This window comes from Argiope bruennichi, chromosome 4 (assembly GCF_947563725.1).
Source record: "Argiope bruennichi chromosome 4, qqArgBrue1.1, whole genome shotgun sequence".
Lineage (NCBI taxonomy): Eukaryota > Metazoa > Arthropoda > Arachnida > Araneae > Araneidae > Argiope > Argiope bruennichi.
This window is the reverse complement of record NC_079154.1, coordinates 63,020,436-63,039,590: the sequence shown is the minus strand read 5'-3', so window position 1 is coordinate 63,039,590 and position 19,155 is coordinate 63,020,436. Positions and strand designations below refer to the sequence as shown.

The 19,155-nt window shown below is 27.3% G+C and overlaps 2 protein-coding genes across 2 annotated transcripts; both read left to right on the top strand.

The window, feature by feature from the left end:
- Window positions 1–1,706: 1,706 nt before the first annotated feature.
- On the top strand, window positions 1,707–10,535 carry LOC129966628 (uncharacterized). Its single transcript, XM_056081129.1, has 3 exons — window positions 1,707–1,812; window positions 5,134–5,346; window positions 8,414–10,535. The coding sequence occupies exons 1-3, from the start codon at window positions 1,795–1,797 to the stop codon at window positions 9,383–9,385; spliced, it is 1,203 nt and encodes a 400-aa protein (XP_055937104.1). The 5' UTR covers window positions 1,707–1,794; the 3' UTR covers window positions 9,386–10,535.
- A 3,472-nt stretch (window positions 10,536–14,007) lies between these two features.
- Window positions 14,008–19,155, top strand: LOC129966703 (cuticle protein 10.9-like). The gene is made up of 3 exons (XM_056081224.1): window positions 14,008–14,135; window positions 16,269–16,364; window positions 18,624–19,155. Exons 1-3 carry the CDS (start codon window positions 14,115–14,117, stop codon window positions 18,969–18,971), a joined length of 465 nt encoding a protein of 154 aa, XP_055937199.1. The 5' UTR covers window positions 14,008–14,114; the 3' UTR covers window positions 18,972–19,155.

Genomic DNA, 19,155 nt, shown 5'->3' with positions numbered 1-19,155 from the left:
TCAATTTTATTTTTATCGTTTCATCACCAAAATATATGTTTCTATTCAACTAAAATAGTGTTATAAAATGTATTGTTCATTCAATAAAATAAATATTTGAATAATTCATTTCAATTAATAAATATATTGAATCCCTATTCAATATATTTATTAATACTGAAGAGAGAAAAAATACATCTTAATGATTTTTCTCAAAATGATATCATAATTAGATTTAAATATCTTTGAAATGTTCCAGATATCTTAATTTTTGAATAAATTAAACAAAATTGATAATAAAGAAACATTAAAAGAAAATTTTATGTCTCGAGTTTTGTTAGCTCGTTAAAAATCAATTTTAGATCAGAAAAAAATAAAATTCCTATGAAAATTCAGTAAGTGTGCATAAAAATATTTCTAAAAAATTAGCATTTAATTAGAATTGCAAAATCATACTTATCTTTGTGACAAATAAATTTACATTGGGTAATAAGAAAAATATAATAGAAAAAAATTAAAAATTAAATTGCCCGGAATATTTTGAAATTTTAAAAAATTATAAATCTTTTAAAATTTTAAAAAATAATATATTTTGTTTGAAAATGTATTTTAAGAAATTTGACGTTTTTATATTTTAATATATATGCATAAAAAATTGCATAACCGTGACTGAATAATTTCCAAAAGTGTCTAATAGAGTCAGTCCACTGTCCACTTAAGTGAATCATAAAAACTTTTGTCGATATCTTAGAAGCTATAACATATTAATAAAAAGGTTTTTGATTCATTTAAAGAACATAATCTTATTACTCAAATGGATGATTTTGTAAGTCTCTGATAAAAATTTAACGAGTCATAAAATTTTAAATAATAACTCGACCGGGGTTAAATGAATCGTACAGACTTTTGTCAATATCTCAGAAACTAAATATGTTACTCAAAAATTTTTTGATTCGTTTAAAGAACTTAATCTTACTACTCAAATTAATAAAATAAATTTCCAAATTTAAAAAAATTCAAAATTTTTAATAATTTATTTAATTGTGATAAAAATAGCTGAATTTTAACATTGTAAGCTTTTTACATGACAGCAAAGTATCGGATTCTTAAAAATTACTTGCATATGTTATAGTATTAGCAATATTAAAAAAAAACATAAAGTTCCTTATGTCGATTGTAAATGCTTTGACACACCGGCTTGTTGAAGCACCGTATATTATTTCCAATTGCTTCTATCGGTCTTCTCACCTTGATGTATAAATTTTAACTACTGTTATAAAATCACCATTGAATAATTTGCAAATCATAAATCAAAAATAAATATATTTAATCAGTTGATAATGGAAAATTTTGGATTAACCCGATTTCAAATCTGCAACCCTCGAATTTCAAGGCTGCATCACATGCCAACACAGCTAGAGCGAAGCATTATGTAAAAACATTTTTCTCTTTCGAAAGTTATGATTCATATATTAAACAAAGAGCAAAAAAAATTATTTTCCCCCTCATAGAGTAATTAGAGAATAATTCACAATGGATTGCAAAAGAATTATGAAACAATGAAATTTCATTATTCCCTGCGCTTCTGAGATTACACTATTTGTCTTAATTAGTGAATATCGAATCTATTTTTCTTAGCTAAAGGAAAAATAATGCAATCTTTGGTTTTAATAGTTTTTCGATCGCAATGACTTCAAAGAATTCTCGGTAATTTTTAATTGCTTTTTCTTCCTTTAATTGTTTCTCTCTTACTATAAGAAGCTCTCTTGGAATCTCACAAGCACATTCAGTTATCAAAATCGAAGGAAGAAAAATATGACGATGTTACTTCAGGTGAGATTTTTGTATTCAGAATTATTTTATGGAAAAATTTTAAATTTTATGATTGGCGATATTTTTTAGCTATTTTCATTAATCTATTTCCGTTTTTAAAAATTCATAAGAAACAAATATTTATTAATTCAAAATCTCGAAGCCTTTATAAGGGGGTTTAATATTACCTTCCTACAACAATTAAAATTAGGCTATAGTTCTTTTTAAAATATTAATTTGAAACAATATCTGAGATTTATTAAAATGCTACTGAAACAAATCATTGAAATTTTTATTTAAAAATTTTTGTCCCTTATCAAAATATTGGCTAGTCAATAGAGCTGTCCCAAATTTTCGCTTTTTCAATCTTTCTCACGTTATCTTCACATCATAAAAAATATGCTAAAATTATGTAAACTAAGAATGCTATGTAAAGTATTGGTAACAAAAAGGTTTTTTTTTCTAATGATACACAATTTGTCATATTAGGCTTTAAATTAGTTTCTATTAGTAGAATTTTATATTGGTGTAAACTAGACACCTTTTGTGACCAGTTGGTTACTCTTATTATGAATTATTTTGTATGATATTTCCAATTAAATATTTTGTGTAACTGTGTGTAATGGCTTGAAAAATATTGTTAAACTTCGAATTCTGATAGACATGTATTATTTTAGAAACCTTGCACCACTCTTTTTATTGTCTTATGCATTTCCTTAAATTTCAGTCTATATCATTATAATCCAATTGTATCACGCGAAAGAGCAGAAATGTTTAAAACAACACTCAGGAACAATGAAAAATTTTTTTATCATATTTTAACTTTGAAGTTAAACCAAATTTTAAAAAATTTATTTAAAGCATGCCTTGTACTTACAAAAATGGTAAAGATAGAATATTTCGTATCTATTGTTCGCCAAAACTATGAGAAAAGAGAGAAAAAAAACTAAAATTCATGTTCGATTTTCTTTACTAAGGTACGAAACACACAACTCTAATATGCGTGGAATTCAGAAAATTAAAATCCAAGCATTCGTGATATCCATAGAATTTCCCAAGTTCCGTAATTTGATGTTCAAGGGGGGGGGATAACAATATTTTCAGAGAGAATGTGAGAAAGTTTTGGGAAGACCGTTCTAGCCATTTAAGAAAATAAAGAGATGGGAATACTTAAGAAAATGTATTTTAAAATGAAGCAGGTAAAATGGAAGCAAAAGTACTCAATCATTGGTAATTAAAATGAGGGCATTTTTATTAAAATGTAAAGAACCATCATTGGTCAATTGCATATTTTCAGAGGCATACCTACATAAAATGGCGCCCAGGACAAATATAAAAACAGCGCTCCATCACAATTTTTTAAATTATAACAATCTTCATATCCCTCACCCAAAAAAATGTTATGCCAGAATGGAGAATTGAAATTAAGCCTAAATAATTACAGATAAATCATTTTTGAACTATTATACCCTGATGCACTTACTGACATACTGATCAATGCACTTCAAGCAGATTAATTAAACTACTTACAAAAATTAAGTAATATATATAGAAGTTGTAAAGATAATAATAGAAGTTATAAAGAGAAAATACAGCTAAAATGTTTAAAAATATTTAAATCCTATTGACAATTCAACATTTAAAATTCTATGACTGATAAATCGAATTATTTAATATATATGGTCATTTTAGAGGACTCCGCAAAAATTTTAGGATTTATTCTGGTCTTAAAAAGACCAATGGAATGCATATTGATTATATATGTTTTTTAATATTATCACATACACAACTTTGAATTTCTTATATAAATCCTTTTTTTAATGATTTAAACTACTAATATGTCAAACATTTCCATAGTGTGTCTAGCAAAATGTCTTTAAAAATTTTCGAGATGACTTTAAAATTTTTTAAAAAAATCTGTAATATATCATTATAATGCATTTTAGATGAAAGAACCATCTATATTTAATGTTCATTATACAATTGTATCGATTAATACTAATAGCGTAAATGTGTTTCTCATCTTTCTTTCTTAAAGCATGAGACCAAACTATTAAAATTAATATTATAAAATTTGACACAAATATATTTTGGAGAATAGAAATGTGCACCTCTAAGTAATTTTTCAATAATTGAATTAATTTTAATTAATCAAAAAAAAGAAACGAAATTTTGAAATTTTTAGTAATAAGTTCTGAAAATATTATCTCAGAGATAATTACCAATTATATTACTTTAAAATTTAAAAACAATTACGGCAACATCTCATCTTTTTCGGTGATATAATGTACTTAATTGTTTATGTCCCCCAATTTTAATAAATTATTAAAAATATTTATAGTATGATTTGTATAATAGTATTTCCATTTGTTAAAATTTCAGTCAGACCTACTTTCTTGCTTTATCACATTCTCCAAAGCATACATGTGCCAAATTTACTATCTCTAGGGCCAAACAGTCTGGCTTATAGAGTGCTATCATTTCCATACATATGCATAAAAACACGCATTCATCTTTATTAGTAGTAAAGATGAATATGCCCTTATAAGTTTAAATTAGGCAGATAATACTGTTAAAAAGAACATCATAATATTAATGGTTTTGAAATGAAAATATAACCCTTTTCGCTTTGCCTCATTCTTTAAATGACTAAATCAAAGTAACAAAATCTAGCTGGCTGAGTTTTCACTGGACTCTACAGTATGCATATACTTCACAGAGTGTTCATATGTTCTCTACTTCTATAAGTTAAATCTCCATAGTTGTATTTTCTCATTTCCGTATAAAATATGACATTCTGTTTAGTTAAAGAGTGCTCAAAACATTGTGAATATTTCCTTTCCTTCATTGCTGTCAAGATAATATTTATGCTTTTTTTTATTTTACCAAATACTTCATTATCTCCATTCGTTCAGTATTCATGTAGTCAAAACATTGTTGAAATTTCTTTTTTTAACGTTATTGTCAATGTAATATTTTTTTTCTTTTATAAAGTCCATCTACAACGATAACAAACTGGGTAGGAACCACATAAGCTCTAAAAACGGAAGTGCGTTATGCTGCTAAAATTTTAAGATGTCTAGTTAACGTATCGCTTTTCTGATTCAGTTGAAACATCCGTAAGAAATTTGAGATTCTAACTAACTCCATATGATTTTTGTATCGAATGATTATATGATGGTTCAATATACTAAGATGAAATATGATAATTGGAAGTATAAATCTACTACAAAGAACTTTCCTTTCACAACAACATCAGACATTTTTTTTTCAAAACAGACGAAAAATGGTCATTCTCATCTTCCGTAACTTAATTTTAAAATATTATATTCTATTTTATAGGTAGCGTGTGTTCTAATGTTCATGACTGCATCGGCTCTTTCAATGAGCTCCAAGAAAAACCTTGACGTTCCAAATTATCTTCAGGTCATTCTTGCCAGCTACAAGACCCCAAAAGAAACACTGCAAAAGGAATCGGAAACTCAAAAGACAGAGTCATTGGATGCCGTAAAAAACATTCCATCGCAACTGGATTCTCTTTTGCAATTACGAAGGGTAAAATTATTTTTTATTATAAATTTTGTGATTTAGAAAAACTTCTTGTGGGAAAATCAATAGTACAAACGAATAAATAGATTAAAAAGATACAAAGCAAAAAATTACGGAATCAAAAATAAATAAATAAAACAGATTACAGATATACTATAAATATATTTTTTAAAATTATTCTTATTAATTTATATGACATCCGGGAATTCAAATGATTTAATACGTTGATGCATGCTTGCAATTTTAATATGCAAGTTTAATATTTTAAAATGTTTTTGTATTTTTATTTATATAAGGTAAGAACTTTGTAATTCTTCATTCTTTTTTTTTCCTTCTATATGTGTCTTTTAATTTGCTATTAGAGTGTGTTTCTTGCGTGTTTTTGATAAATGGAATATGTAAATGAAGTTAATCTCTATAGTGTACTTATTTCAAATTAATAAAATATTCCCAACAGAAATATATTCCTAAACGAAACTACAGAACAATATGATTTCCTTAATTCTTTTACATAGAGAAACATAAAATGCAGCCTTTAAAAGCATATAACTGCTTTATGTGATAATAGTAATTTAAACAACATATCATGAATAAAGAAAATAGTAAAACATGTACACCTGCCATCAAGCTTCAAATAATTTACATGACTTCCAAGATTATCATATGATTTCTTTAAATAATTTGTATCTGATCTAAATAGTAACAAATTAAGATAAAGAGATTTTAATTTAGCAGGTACCCCACTTCAAAAGGTAAAAATGAATTATGATGGTTCTTCTTTTTCATATCTGCCAAAATAGCATTAATGTAGTAAATGCCGGCATCAAAATTTGATTTCAAAATAGTCAGTAATATTTATTACGATTTAATAATCCGAAGCTGTCAATGAAATAAATATGAAATGTGTGTGAAATATTAACTTGAATTGAGTATCATTGGATTTTGGAATCTTTGTTTGAAGTAATTTAAAATACCTGTGCTCTAAATATCACTGCTCGTATTTATCCAATCAGGGACATACATGGGGATGAGTCGTGGCTGTTCGTAATGGGATCTTATATGCATCGACAACAGTGCCAAATTTTATCGCAAAATTATTGCAGCAAGTCAGTCATTCAACTCACCTCGTATGTAAAATCAGGACAGGGTAAATTCTTTATAGTTGCTACTACAATTTAATCTATAATGCGACTCTTGTCCCTTGTGACGAAAATGTTTATTTTTATCTCTATGAATCTTTTCCCAATGATGTAAATAGTATGTAATGGCATATTAATCACAGTGATTAATCGCTTTCAAAGTCATCTTTAATAAGCAGAAATGTCACGTTTCTTGTAATTAATAATTAATCACTCAAAAAAATCGTCACTGACTATTGACTATATAATATATAACCAATGACTGTAGTTAAAGTCAAAATTCCACCAATGGCCCGAAGTTAGACATGAAGTACTTATATAATGAAAGGAAGTTGCTTTCTATCTTATATTTTCTTTGTAATTCAACTCTAAACACTTTATTTTAATTATAAATATCCATGTAGATTAACAAAAAATTAAAAAACATTGGTTTTTATAAACTTTTTTAATTCTTTCTTTCGTTTTTTTTTTTTTTTTTCATTTATGAAAACTTATCTTATTGTCACCCTATGCATAAACAAATAATTCTAAAAATTAGTTTGCACATTAATTGTGGATAACTAGCCAGCCTTTGTACCTATATGAAATAGCCTTTCTTACTCGCCAAATTTCCTCTCGTCCGACATTATTATCTAATTCTAAGTAGTTGGCAAAACAGATACAAGGTCATTCATGAATAGCATTTTCAGATATTCTCAATTGACAAAAAAAGAAAGAAAAGAAAAGAAATGTCAGATTTCTTCAGCAAATCACACGCTAATTTAAAAGCAAAAATTTATTTTTATCTGAGTTGATAATTTTAGAGAGTAATATTTTTAAATACAATTCGATACTCAAATATGACTATATAAATTTAGATTCATGTGTTCGTAATAGTTTAAAAAAACAGGAGAATTAAATGATTCACACAACAGAAATTTGAATCCCTTTCTCCAATTTTAAAGCCAGCAATTCTATCATTACATTATATTTAAATTAATTTTGTTTGGCATTTAGTCTTTCAGGACAGAAATTTCCTTAAATTGATAAATTATACGAGTATAGGTTCAAGAGCGATTTCTCAAACATGTGAGAATAGTGCAGTTTAGTCCTGCTTTATATCAAATATCAGGCCTTTGAACCAAATATAAAAGCTCAGACAGATGATGTTGGTTCAGAAGGCTACACCTAAGTATGTTTTCACCCCAATACGAAGATCTTCATTAATTTAACCTCATATTCGTTCAAAACGGATGATCGATCTAATAAATCAAATGAAACCAGGAGAAAACATTTTATGTTGCTTATTTAAATTTACAAAACATTTTATCACCTTCTCTGAAAGAAACTATTTCCTATTACACTTTATTCCTTAATTTTGAAAAATAATTTCGATTGCCTATCTCTTTTTGCATGTGTGTGTGTGTGTGTGTGTGTGTGTGTGTGTGTGCTTTTACGTATTTATGTGTGTGCGTATTGGGTCAAGACAATTAATTGATTCTTATTAATAATAGCCATTAATAATAACCGCAGTTAATCAATTAATCGTAACATGATATTTTTGAAAATATTTTTATTTAGTAATTATTTTCCCATTTCTTAAAACTTTCACTATTTTGCATATTTTTAAGCTAACATTTATAACAATTATTTCCGGAACATAATACCACATTATCTAAGCTAAAAATAACTTTTAATAGTATCATGCTTGTAATGATTAAATCAATTCGTTTCCGCGATAAAAAAAAAATTCCAAATGTTTATTAAATGTGTTTTTATTGTGACTAATAGTGATCTCAAAAACAGCAATTCTAATTTCCACTTCTCTGATCACATCAATAAAGCTGAACAGCTACAATAAATAAACTTGACTCATAATTGTACTATTATACATTTAAGCAAAGCAAAAATATTAAATAATAATTATTTTTAAATTACTTTTCCTTCTTTTACAGGATCTGTATCATGCATACAATTTAACATACCAAATCAAGGATCCAGTCGGTCATGTCCTGTATCGTAACGAATATGGGGATGGCTCCGGGGTCTTAAAAGGATCTATGGATTTTACAAAGGACACTGGCACAAAGACGGTTATCAATTACACTCTTCAAGTCGAGGAGACACCAGCCGCGATTTCGGAACCAGTCCCTGAGGAAATGTATGAACCCAAGATGAGCAGTTCTGGAGATGGAAACCTGATGACTGAGGAAGACACAAGTGAGGAAGAGAAACCTCACATAATAACTCTCTCAACACCCCCTCAAAAAGTGGAATATTCCGTTATGGATAGCAATGGCAATTTAAACCAAAAAGAGAGCTATTTATCAGCCCATTCTGACATGAAAGGTGTCAGTGACTTCGACGATCTCCAGGCACTTTCATCGCACTTGGTAGAAGACAAAGAACAGGCACCCGATTACAGCGCTTTTAATGTGGGAATGAGAGCACCAGGCATGATGTTCCATATAAAGCCAAAACCTAGAGGCTACGAGCAAGTATGGAAGAAAGGACAAGGTCTTGTAGTTAACAGAGAATATGAATTGCCTTATAACTACAGAAATGCAATTAGATACCATACATATATGGAAGACGATGAAGACGAAAAACCTCTGCACATCTACAGTACGAAGCCAACAATTAAAGTCCTGCATTTGTCCCGGGATTTTAATGGAAATTATGAAATATCAACGATGACAGGCGATAATATTAAGCAACGGAGCCTTGGAGATAATGAAGGGGAAAGGTCCTTGTATATGAGCCACTCAAAGCCGGCGGTGCATGCTATGCATCTCACCTCGGGTGATAGCAAACTATTTGAGGCCGATGCTCATGAGCAGTATTCTCAGCACCCCTTGGATTATGATGGAATTGAAAACCAAGATAATTCTTCCTTTTCGATCGGCAACTTGCAACCAAGTGCTTGAAGTGGTTTTCATGGGGATGATTACTGAGTACTAAAATGCAGTTCACTTCCCTACTCTTGATTAAAAATAATAGAATGTACTTAAGTATGCATTTAAATAGCATGGCTAATTCTGCTTCGTTGTTTGTTTAAAGTGGCAACAGCTTAAATTGCTTCATTAGCGTATATTTTGATTCAATACAGAACTCTAATTTATTAATTCAATATTTTGATCAACAAAAAAAGCAAAATCTCTCAAACTGATTGGTTTATTTATTTCCAAATGTCTCCCTAAAATTCTGGGTTTCTTTGCAAAGATTTCATTGAAAGAATTTCTGATATCGCAGAAAAATTTTATAATTTCAATTAATCCAATTTTTGAAGAACAAAGTATTTTTTTAATATTATTTTCTTTTTAATAATCCAACTATCTTTACATGTATAAATTATTTTGAAACTAAAAATATCTGAATTGTTTAACCTTTTAATCCTAATCAAAACTCTCTTTTTAATGCTGTAAGCTGTAATATTTAGCAATAAATATAACTTTCTACATCGTCATTAATAAATAATGCGTTAAAGTTTAATTTTTATTTACAAAAACTAAATATATTTTAAACTTTGTTTATTAATTTAACTGTAGTAAATTTTGGAGAAGATGAATAGAAAATGAACTGTTACATAGAAATATACATTAATGAAACAATAGTTTAGCTCGGTTAGCTCAAAATATTTTTCTTAAGCATTGTGATTCATATTTTAAACGAAATATGTTTAAAATATGAATCGCTATTTTCAATGCATACCATATTATGCCATTCATTAAAGAATTCTTCCAATAAGTTGTGACAGTTGTGGAGGATTAAATCGCTTTGTCAACTGAAAATTGTTACTAGCAAATTATCGTCTGGTAGAAAATAAAAATCGTGAATTTCTTACACAGTTAATTTTTCAAACAGCAGAATGCCATGTTAAATAAATGAAATTATATCTATATTTTGTAAAACATTTTATAACTACTATTTTTATGCTTCTACAAATACATAGTGACTGAATTTAAAAATGTAAAAAAATGCAATTAGATGATGAAATCTTCATAAAAAGCAAGACTGATAAAGCTTTAAAAAATGTAGTTATATTAATAAAATGCAATAAAATATAGACTTCAAACAGGTTTATTCGTTAATTCTGATTATATAAACATTCATAAAGCCAAGAAAAATCGCATTTTCATTATAATATAATATACAAAAATAGAAAAACTATTATAGTTAAAAATATATATATATAGTTAAAATTAAGACGAAACTCTATGGAAAATGCAGACTTGGAAAATTTTGTAAAACAGAATAGGAATTAAACAATTAGACTAGAAAGAAAAAAAAATTTATTTCTTTGTTCATTCCATAAGTTCCTTATTTTAATGAACACGAAAGGAGATTCTTCAAATTTTGCATTTAGAAAAGGAAATTCGATCCTTAAAAATAATATTCTTTATTGAAAATAAGAAGAGGTATGAAAGCATACTGTTATTTGGAACTAAAAATTAATTTTTTTTATTATTATTTTTCTTTTTTTTTTAGAAATTTAACATTAATAATTACAAAATTATGAAATCTCTATCTCTATGAATCTAATTATGAAATCTCTATCTTAATTTATTTTATCAAATTCGCTGCTTTTTAAACTCAATAGAAATTCAATTAACTTAATCAACTATCTAATAAAAGTACATTAATATAAAAACATATATATATAAAATTCTAAAATGCAGAAGGCAAGTTTGAAGATATAGAAGAGGCATTTTACATTTTAAAATTCATTTTAATCCATCCAGGGAAGGCAATTTATTTACAAGCAGGCGCGGACAGAACACGTCCATAACAGTGCGAAACAAAAGCAGAAGTAAGGAAGGGACAAAACAAATGATCACTAGTCTTATATAAAATGGGATTTCCGGCCACGTGTTAATTCAATACTCGTGTTGATCTTGGATAAGGGCACCGAAGGGATCACTTTCTCTAAGCACGGGGAACTGATGCCGCATAATTTTTATAAATCTTCAGTTGAATTAATTAAACAGAAAGTGGAATTGGATCAGGAAATAAGAGAATGAAATTTCTATGGGCAAAATTAAAATAAAGCTTTGGAAATTAATTTGGTTTAAATTAAAAGATTAAAATATCATTATATATATATATATATATATATATATATATATATATATAATATTATTCATTCAAGTTAAATAATATAGTCATCATTATGATGATACTATGATACTATAGTTAATAGATAACTATGGTGTCATCGTAAAAAAATACAGTAATAAATATATCATCGTGATGAAGAGATAAATATAAAAATAACCTATGCAGTAGAATAGCTCTGGTATAATCGTGATAAAATTCAGTGTATAAATATGAAAATATTATTATATTATACTGTCAGCAAGAACATATATATTCACAAAACTTCAGAACTTCAACAGATTAAAAAAAAGGAAATAAGAAATCAATTACAAAAACCATATTTATTTACATGCATAAAACAAATCGTGTTAATTAAATGTGCATAAAAACATAAAACATGAGATGGATTGATGTGAATTGTTAGATTATCGACCGATTCAAAGCTACATGACAGATATTTTGAGAATGGGCATTGAATGATATGACACAGCACCCCCTATTGAGTATGAGAATGTACGATACAACACAAAATAACCATTTTTTAGATCCGGTATTCCTCTTATATCTTTAATAAAATCAGGATTCGGTTCCGTAATCTTAAAATTGAGATTTTAGAAGCAGTATAAAATTACAGCAAAATGAGTATAAAATGCAAAATATGTCCACAAATCTTACAAAATAGCAGCTTTTAGATACTGAGCATGATCTAATTTTGGAGAGACTGATTGAATGAATAAACATGCAAGGACCATACGACAATTTTTCCATGTTTGAATTATTATGCTTATATATATATATATATATATATATGCATGCACATAGAAACACACAGATGGATTTCGGAGATCTAAAAATGATAGTATAATTAAAATTATGTCTTATTATGACTTTAGTGTGTGTGTGTGTGTGCGCGCGCGCGTGATAAATTTTACGAAAAAGCGAAGAAACATCGAAATAGTTTTGAAAAGGTTATAGCCTTCATATTATATATTTTAATGAAAAAAGGATGTGTCGTGTTAAGAAGTGGGGTTAAGAACGATTTATTAAAGATTTGTTCCTTAGAAATTATTATTATTTTGATTTTCAGAATTACTTAAACTTGAATATACACAAAGAGTTAAAAATCTTGAAATCTGGCATAGCATTTTTCTATCAGTAAATATTAATATCCGAATAAATCTTCAAACACATTTTTATGAATTCTCAAATTAATTAAATGCTATAAAAATTTATCTACTATTCAGGGAGTAAATTATACCAAATGTTTCTAAAAAATTATATATGGAATAAATAGATTTAAGTTTCTCATACCTCTAAGTTTTTCACGGAGACATGCTGAATGTTAGAACTTTTTATAAATTAAAAATCAATGCATAGGAGATTCAAATTTCTTCTTGAAACATCGCTTCGGTAGATTGAAAAATCGGTAATATTTTAGGCTTGATTTGTACATTTTTATTTCATTTTTAAAATTACGATTAACTATATAGAAACGATAACGTTTGCAAAAAAAAAATGTATTTTGACGTATTGTATTTTATAAACGGCTTTGAAAATAAACCAATGAACACTAGAAGCTTTTAAAACCTTGTTCAAGGTACACAATTCAAAGAGGAATATGGGAAGATAACACATTTATTACAGATTATACAAGAAAGTTTCATGGAAACCATTCCTGTTTGTTTAAATTTAAAATGTAAAAAAAAAAAATTATTACTATATTACACCATTATTAATTAGAAAAGATTATTATGAATGCTTTAAATATACGTTTAAAGAGCGTAAATGGAGAAAGTTTTGATTGTATGACATTTGGATTCATTTTCAAGTTGCATCGTTATATTTATATGTAAGGTAAAAGAAAAGACACATCAAGTTTTTTTAAGGATTAATAAATTAAGGATTTAATAAATGTTTAAAAAATAATCCCTCCCACTGGAATGCGCAGTATTCACAACTTCCCACTGTTTCATTAGAAAACAAGTTCTGACGCACAAAAGAAATTTTCCGGAAGACCAAATACACTCAGAAGTGTTGTTGTTGCTGCTACCTTTCTTTTTCTCACAATCTAATTTCCCAAGCGTCTGCGCAGCTTCCCGGTTTTTGTATTAGTTTTTATGTTTTTCTGGTTCTCGACTTGCTGCTATCGGTCCGTCAACAATAGATTTTCTAAATCAATAGGTACAAAAGATTCATTTCTCTAGAAATCGATTACTCAAGCGGCAGATGAAAAATGTTGTTGAAAGCAGAACTATTGTTTTAAGGTCTTTTATTTTTTTATTATTGTTAAATAGTATAAAGCTCATTGATGGCAACGAGGTTATATCTTAATTTATTATTTTTCGAACAAAATTACAATATCTTTTTCAGATCTATGTTTAACTTGATCGAATAGAGATAGTGTTAGAAAGTTACATTTTGTTATATTTTTTGCTGTTTTTGACACACTATGGGCTAACAAAGGTACTTAGGTGAAGGACTGGCATGAAAGTGAGTATATAAGAGGTTTAGTTAACGTTCTCGCTCATTAACGGATTAACTCGCAAACAACACTTCAACATGTTGGCGGATATAAGTGCAGTAAGTTTTTTATAATTGTAATAATTTTTTTATAAAAAAAAGTGCATCTGTAGGAAGCTTGTTTATAATTCAGTGAATAATGTTATATTGTTAACTAATTCAAAAATGCTTGGATTTCGATTTTTTTCCGCTGATCTCTTGCGTTTTATATTAACATAACATTAAAATTTAGTCAATAATTCATATTTATTATTGTTAATTTCTAAATCAAATTTTTGAATTATGAGCGTTAATTAAATATATATGTACCTTCTATATTCTATGAATATAATTAAATAAATTTTAAAGTTCTTTAAATCACTATAAGAGGGATTACATTGCTTGCATAAAGTATTCAACAAAAAAAAAAAAAATTTTTAAATATCTCACTTTGAAAAAAATATTTGAACACTTTAGATAAGAATTGTACTTTTCATTTTAAAGTTTTAATACACAATTGTTATATTCAAAATATTATGCGCCTTTTTTTATTAAAAGGGCTATTTATTTTTGAATCTATAAAAATTTTAACCAATTTAAAGCTATTAAAGTAAACAAATGCTTTAAAAGTGGAAAAGGCATGCTTTTTAAATATGGAAAAGGCAAAAAGGCATAAGCTTTGTTGGTGATAATAATTGCACATGGAAACAATTAGTCTAACCAATATTAAAAGAGAACAAATCTTAAAGTCAGAAACATAAAACGATTTTAACTTAAACGACAACAACTCAAACATTGGCACTGTAAACGACTTAAAAACCTATTTATATAAATTTCATTGCATTTAAGTTAAGAAAACTGGTCCCGTCTCCTTAAATTCAATTTTTGAGCAAAACAGAAAGCAGTTCTGGCCAAATTCAGTGAATCAGAAGTCAATAATTTTAACAAAAAATACTTATCAATTCTTACAAAATGGGTTTCGTTTTAAGATAAAATTGCTAAAAATCATTCAACGTTCCTCAAACTCAAAACGTAAGATTGAACGAAATGAGACAAGAATTGAAGAATTTTTTTTCAGCCAGTAATGATTAAAATAAATACCATTGCCATCCTTTTATACAGTTATTTCAGACATTGCTATTGAATGATTTTTAAGATTATTGCAGTACACATTTTATTCGGATCTTATTCAGCTATTTAAAGTTATGACAACTTTTTTTCTAAAATTATATTCTAGTGTTTTCTTATTTTTTTATGCAATTTTTGTGGATGTTGTAAGCAATACTCTTTAATGTGTTCTGAATTATACTATTGCAATTTATCAGGCTAATATAAACGATTTAGTTAGTTGTGTTACTTAGTTGTTACGATGCCTCTCAAAAGGCTGGAGATTAGGAGTAATGGCTGCTACAAGCTATTACCATTACTGGACTTACTCTTTTTATGTATTTTATGTTATATTAATGAATTGAGGTCTGTTGATACGTAATATTCTCATTTCAATTGTAAATTATTGCTAATATTTTCTTTCAGTATTATTTTTTGTTTCATTTAATATTGCATTCCAGCAAAAATGCGAATGTCAGCATTTTTGGGATTGAATTTTATCATTCTTGAGAATGATTAATGTTTTTATGTAATAATTCTAGAATATTTTCAATACATCAAACATCTTTTGTACAAATTTATTCATTTTGTTGTTCATTTAATCATACTTACTTTACTTTTTGCTGTTTATGTTTAGCAGAATTTTTTTAATTCTGAAATATTCTAACAATGTGCATGAGATTTTCTATTACAATCTTCATTAATTTATCGATAACATTCATGTCCAATATGTTGTTAACACGATAGCACTCCGTCTACCACAGCTTCTAGTTCATGTAAAAGTAAGACTTACGAGATGAAAGGGAAATTTGCCGTACAATTTTTTTAATGAAATTAACTACTACATATCACTTAATTTACAGTTTTCAAACAAACAAAAATTATTGAATGACCGAGTACAGTATACAATACTTATAAGGAAACTATATAAAGTAATTAAGATATTTAAAGTTCCCTTAAGCATTTTTTCTTTGTTTCTCATAGAACTTAACTTCTATGAAATTTTACTTTATAGAATTTTTACTTTAAAAACTTTGCATTAGTTCCGTCATTAAAATAACAAAAAGAGTATGAAAAAAACCTTTTTTTTTTTTCCTTTATTTTCAGACAATTATTCTTCTAAGTGCTTTCGTATACTCAGTGCAATGTTTAGGTGCCCCAAGTGGACCTTCAAATAATATAGGAGAATATGGGGCGCAAAATGTAAGTCTTTTTTTTTTATTATTATTATTTTATGTACTTTATTATTTTCCGAAGAATATTGTCATTTTCTTTACTCCAATTATAAGATTGTTTTCAAAAAATAATCACCAAAATTAAAATCAAAATTAAAAACTAACATACAGAGAAAAGGGCATTTTTGATGCTTAACACGTCTTATCAAAGTTTTTTATGGCATATTTAGATTATTGTAAGGTTAAAAAGGAAATAATTAAAAACGAAAAAAGACGAATTTTGTATATCAAGACTTCTTACGTTTTTCCAAATCACTTGAATAATGAATTCAGATGAAAAAGAATAGTTTCAAATTTATTTTGGAATTAAAAAATATTCTACATCTTAGATATGCATTTAAATAAATTTATGAAAATCACAAATGGAGTCAAAATTAATGGAGCGAATCAAAGAAATTTAATTTAACATATTTTGAATTATACAGATTGCGACCATTTAGTGAAAAGATGAAAAATACTTTACAACGAGAAAAATATTATACATTATTAGCAAAAATCAAATATTAATAAGATATTTCTAAAAATCTACATATTTTAAATTCAGTTATTTCTTATTATTCAGTTATTTAGGATTGCGTTTTTAGATTAATTAATGAATATAAAGATTTTTAAAGCAAGCTCTTATAGCCTACTAGAAAGTAAGAAATAATATTTTATGAAAAATATCAAAATAGAATATCGAAAATGAACAAGTGAAAAATATCAAAAACGAATCATGAACAAGTGAGGCGCTGATAGAAATATTCTAAAATTATGAATTTTAAAACACTTTTATAACTTGAATCAGTGTTTAAGAATTTTCGGACCATAATTTCAAAACTTTCCTGTCTTTAAATGACAAACAACTCTTAACGCTTTTGCAAATCTCAGTCGTAAATTTTCCTCAAATGTTGTCAATTTTCATTGTTGCGAAGCCAAAAACAGCGAAAAAATACAGATTGAACGTTATCAAAAATTCATAATTTACATCATCATTTCTTTTCCTCTGTACACGCACTAAAATTCCATTTTTTATATACATTTTCAAAAAAAAGTTTTGGTATTGCGACGTGAATCATCTTTCCAATTTTTTTAATGGCATCATTTCAAAGAAGAATTTTAACTTAGTCTTATATCGTTAACAGTTCTCTCTGTATTATTTGGCTGATATAAAACTTTTTATATATCCCACATAGTAGAAATAAAATTATAATTCTATCTAAAATTATAATTCTAAAGAAAATCTTTTAATAATACTTTTAAAATCAAAGCAATTTGAGATGAGAAAAATGGTGAAATTTCCATAATCTAAAAGTCCTCAGTAAGCAAATTTCAATGAAAATTAGAATTAAGTGACATCTAAGAAGCTTAATAATTAGATAACAATCATAGCAAAAATTCAGAACAAGTTAGAGTATCATTATTCGCTTAAGAAAATTTCTGTTTAAAAACTTATAATCAAAGTATGATGCTGGTTAATAATGCAAAAAATACACATGATTAAGAAACATTTGTGTTCAGCAATCAGAAATAAAAAAAAAATTTCATTTTCAGAAAATTTGCATAGTTATCAAAACATTTGTTAACATGTTTACTAAAGAATATTCTGTTTCGTTATTAATTATCGTTTCATTGTTATTAATTTCATTATTTTTCATTATTAATTATGTTAAAATCAGCTCTGATTTATTTAACTTTTTAACGGAGTTTTTATTTAAAGGGATCATTAATATACTATTCAGAATAAAAAAAATAAGATAAAATAGCCTAAGATATTTTTAATATGAATTAATTTTTAAATATATTAGCAGAAATGGCGCATATCTTTTTCGCACAACGAATAACAAATTAATTTGTTATAGTGTTTAATATACAAAAAAAATTAAATTTTCTTATTTTCGGAGAACATATATATTACAGAAAGTAGTATTTTGCAAAAAGAACAGTGCTAAAACAAATCAGTCCTTGGAATTTTAATCGAAAATTCAAAGTACAAGATGCAACAATTTGCATTCAAATGGCACATATATTACAGAAAGTTGAAATTCAGCAATCTGATGTGAATACAAAATTTTGGTAATAAAGAGCAACTCAGTACGCTCAATATCCTTTATTTCCTTGCCCCAAAATAAGGTTCACTCGCTATCACATCAAGCTATGACATGTACTATGATGGCTATTTTGAAATTCACGAATTTCGTTTCTTTTGAATATTTAAAAATCTTCATTTATCTTCTTTTACTTTCAGTATCCACCAAAACCGTATGCCTTCAACTACCAAGTAACGGATGAGCTTGGCAATGTTCACTTCCGCCGAGAATCAGGAGATGTATCAGGAACTGTCACTGGCAGCTATGGCTACATGCATACCAATGGAATTTACCGTACCGTGGAGTATGTGGCTGGTGCTGGTGGTTTCAAAGCCCAAGTCAAGACCAATGAACCTGGAGTGGGTCTGGGCGGCCCTGGGCCCGCAGATGTCCAACTTTCAGCAGAACCCGCACCTCCAGGAGCATACAATCCGGTTCCAGTCGCTCCAGCAGTTGGACCTTCACCAGCTGTTGTCCGACAAGGATACCCTGGTACAAAGGGTTAAATATGTCTAGATATGTCATGGAACGCATGTGTTTACTAACTAATCTAAATAATAACAGTAAATTTTGAAGAATATTTTGATACAATGGTTATAACTGTTGCAATAATAACATACAGATATCATAAGCATTTTAATCTGCCTATACCAAATATTATTTTAAATAATCTTGCTAAAACATCTGCTT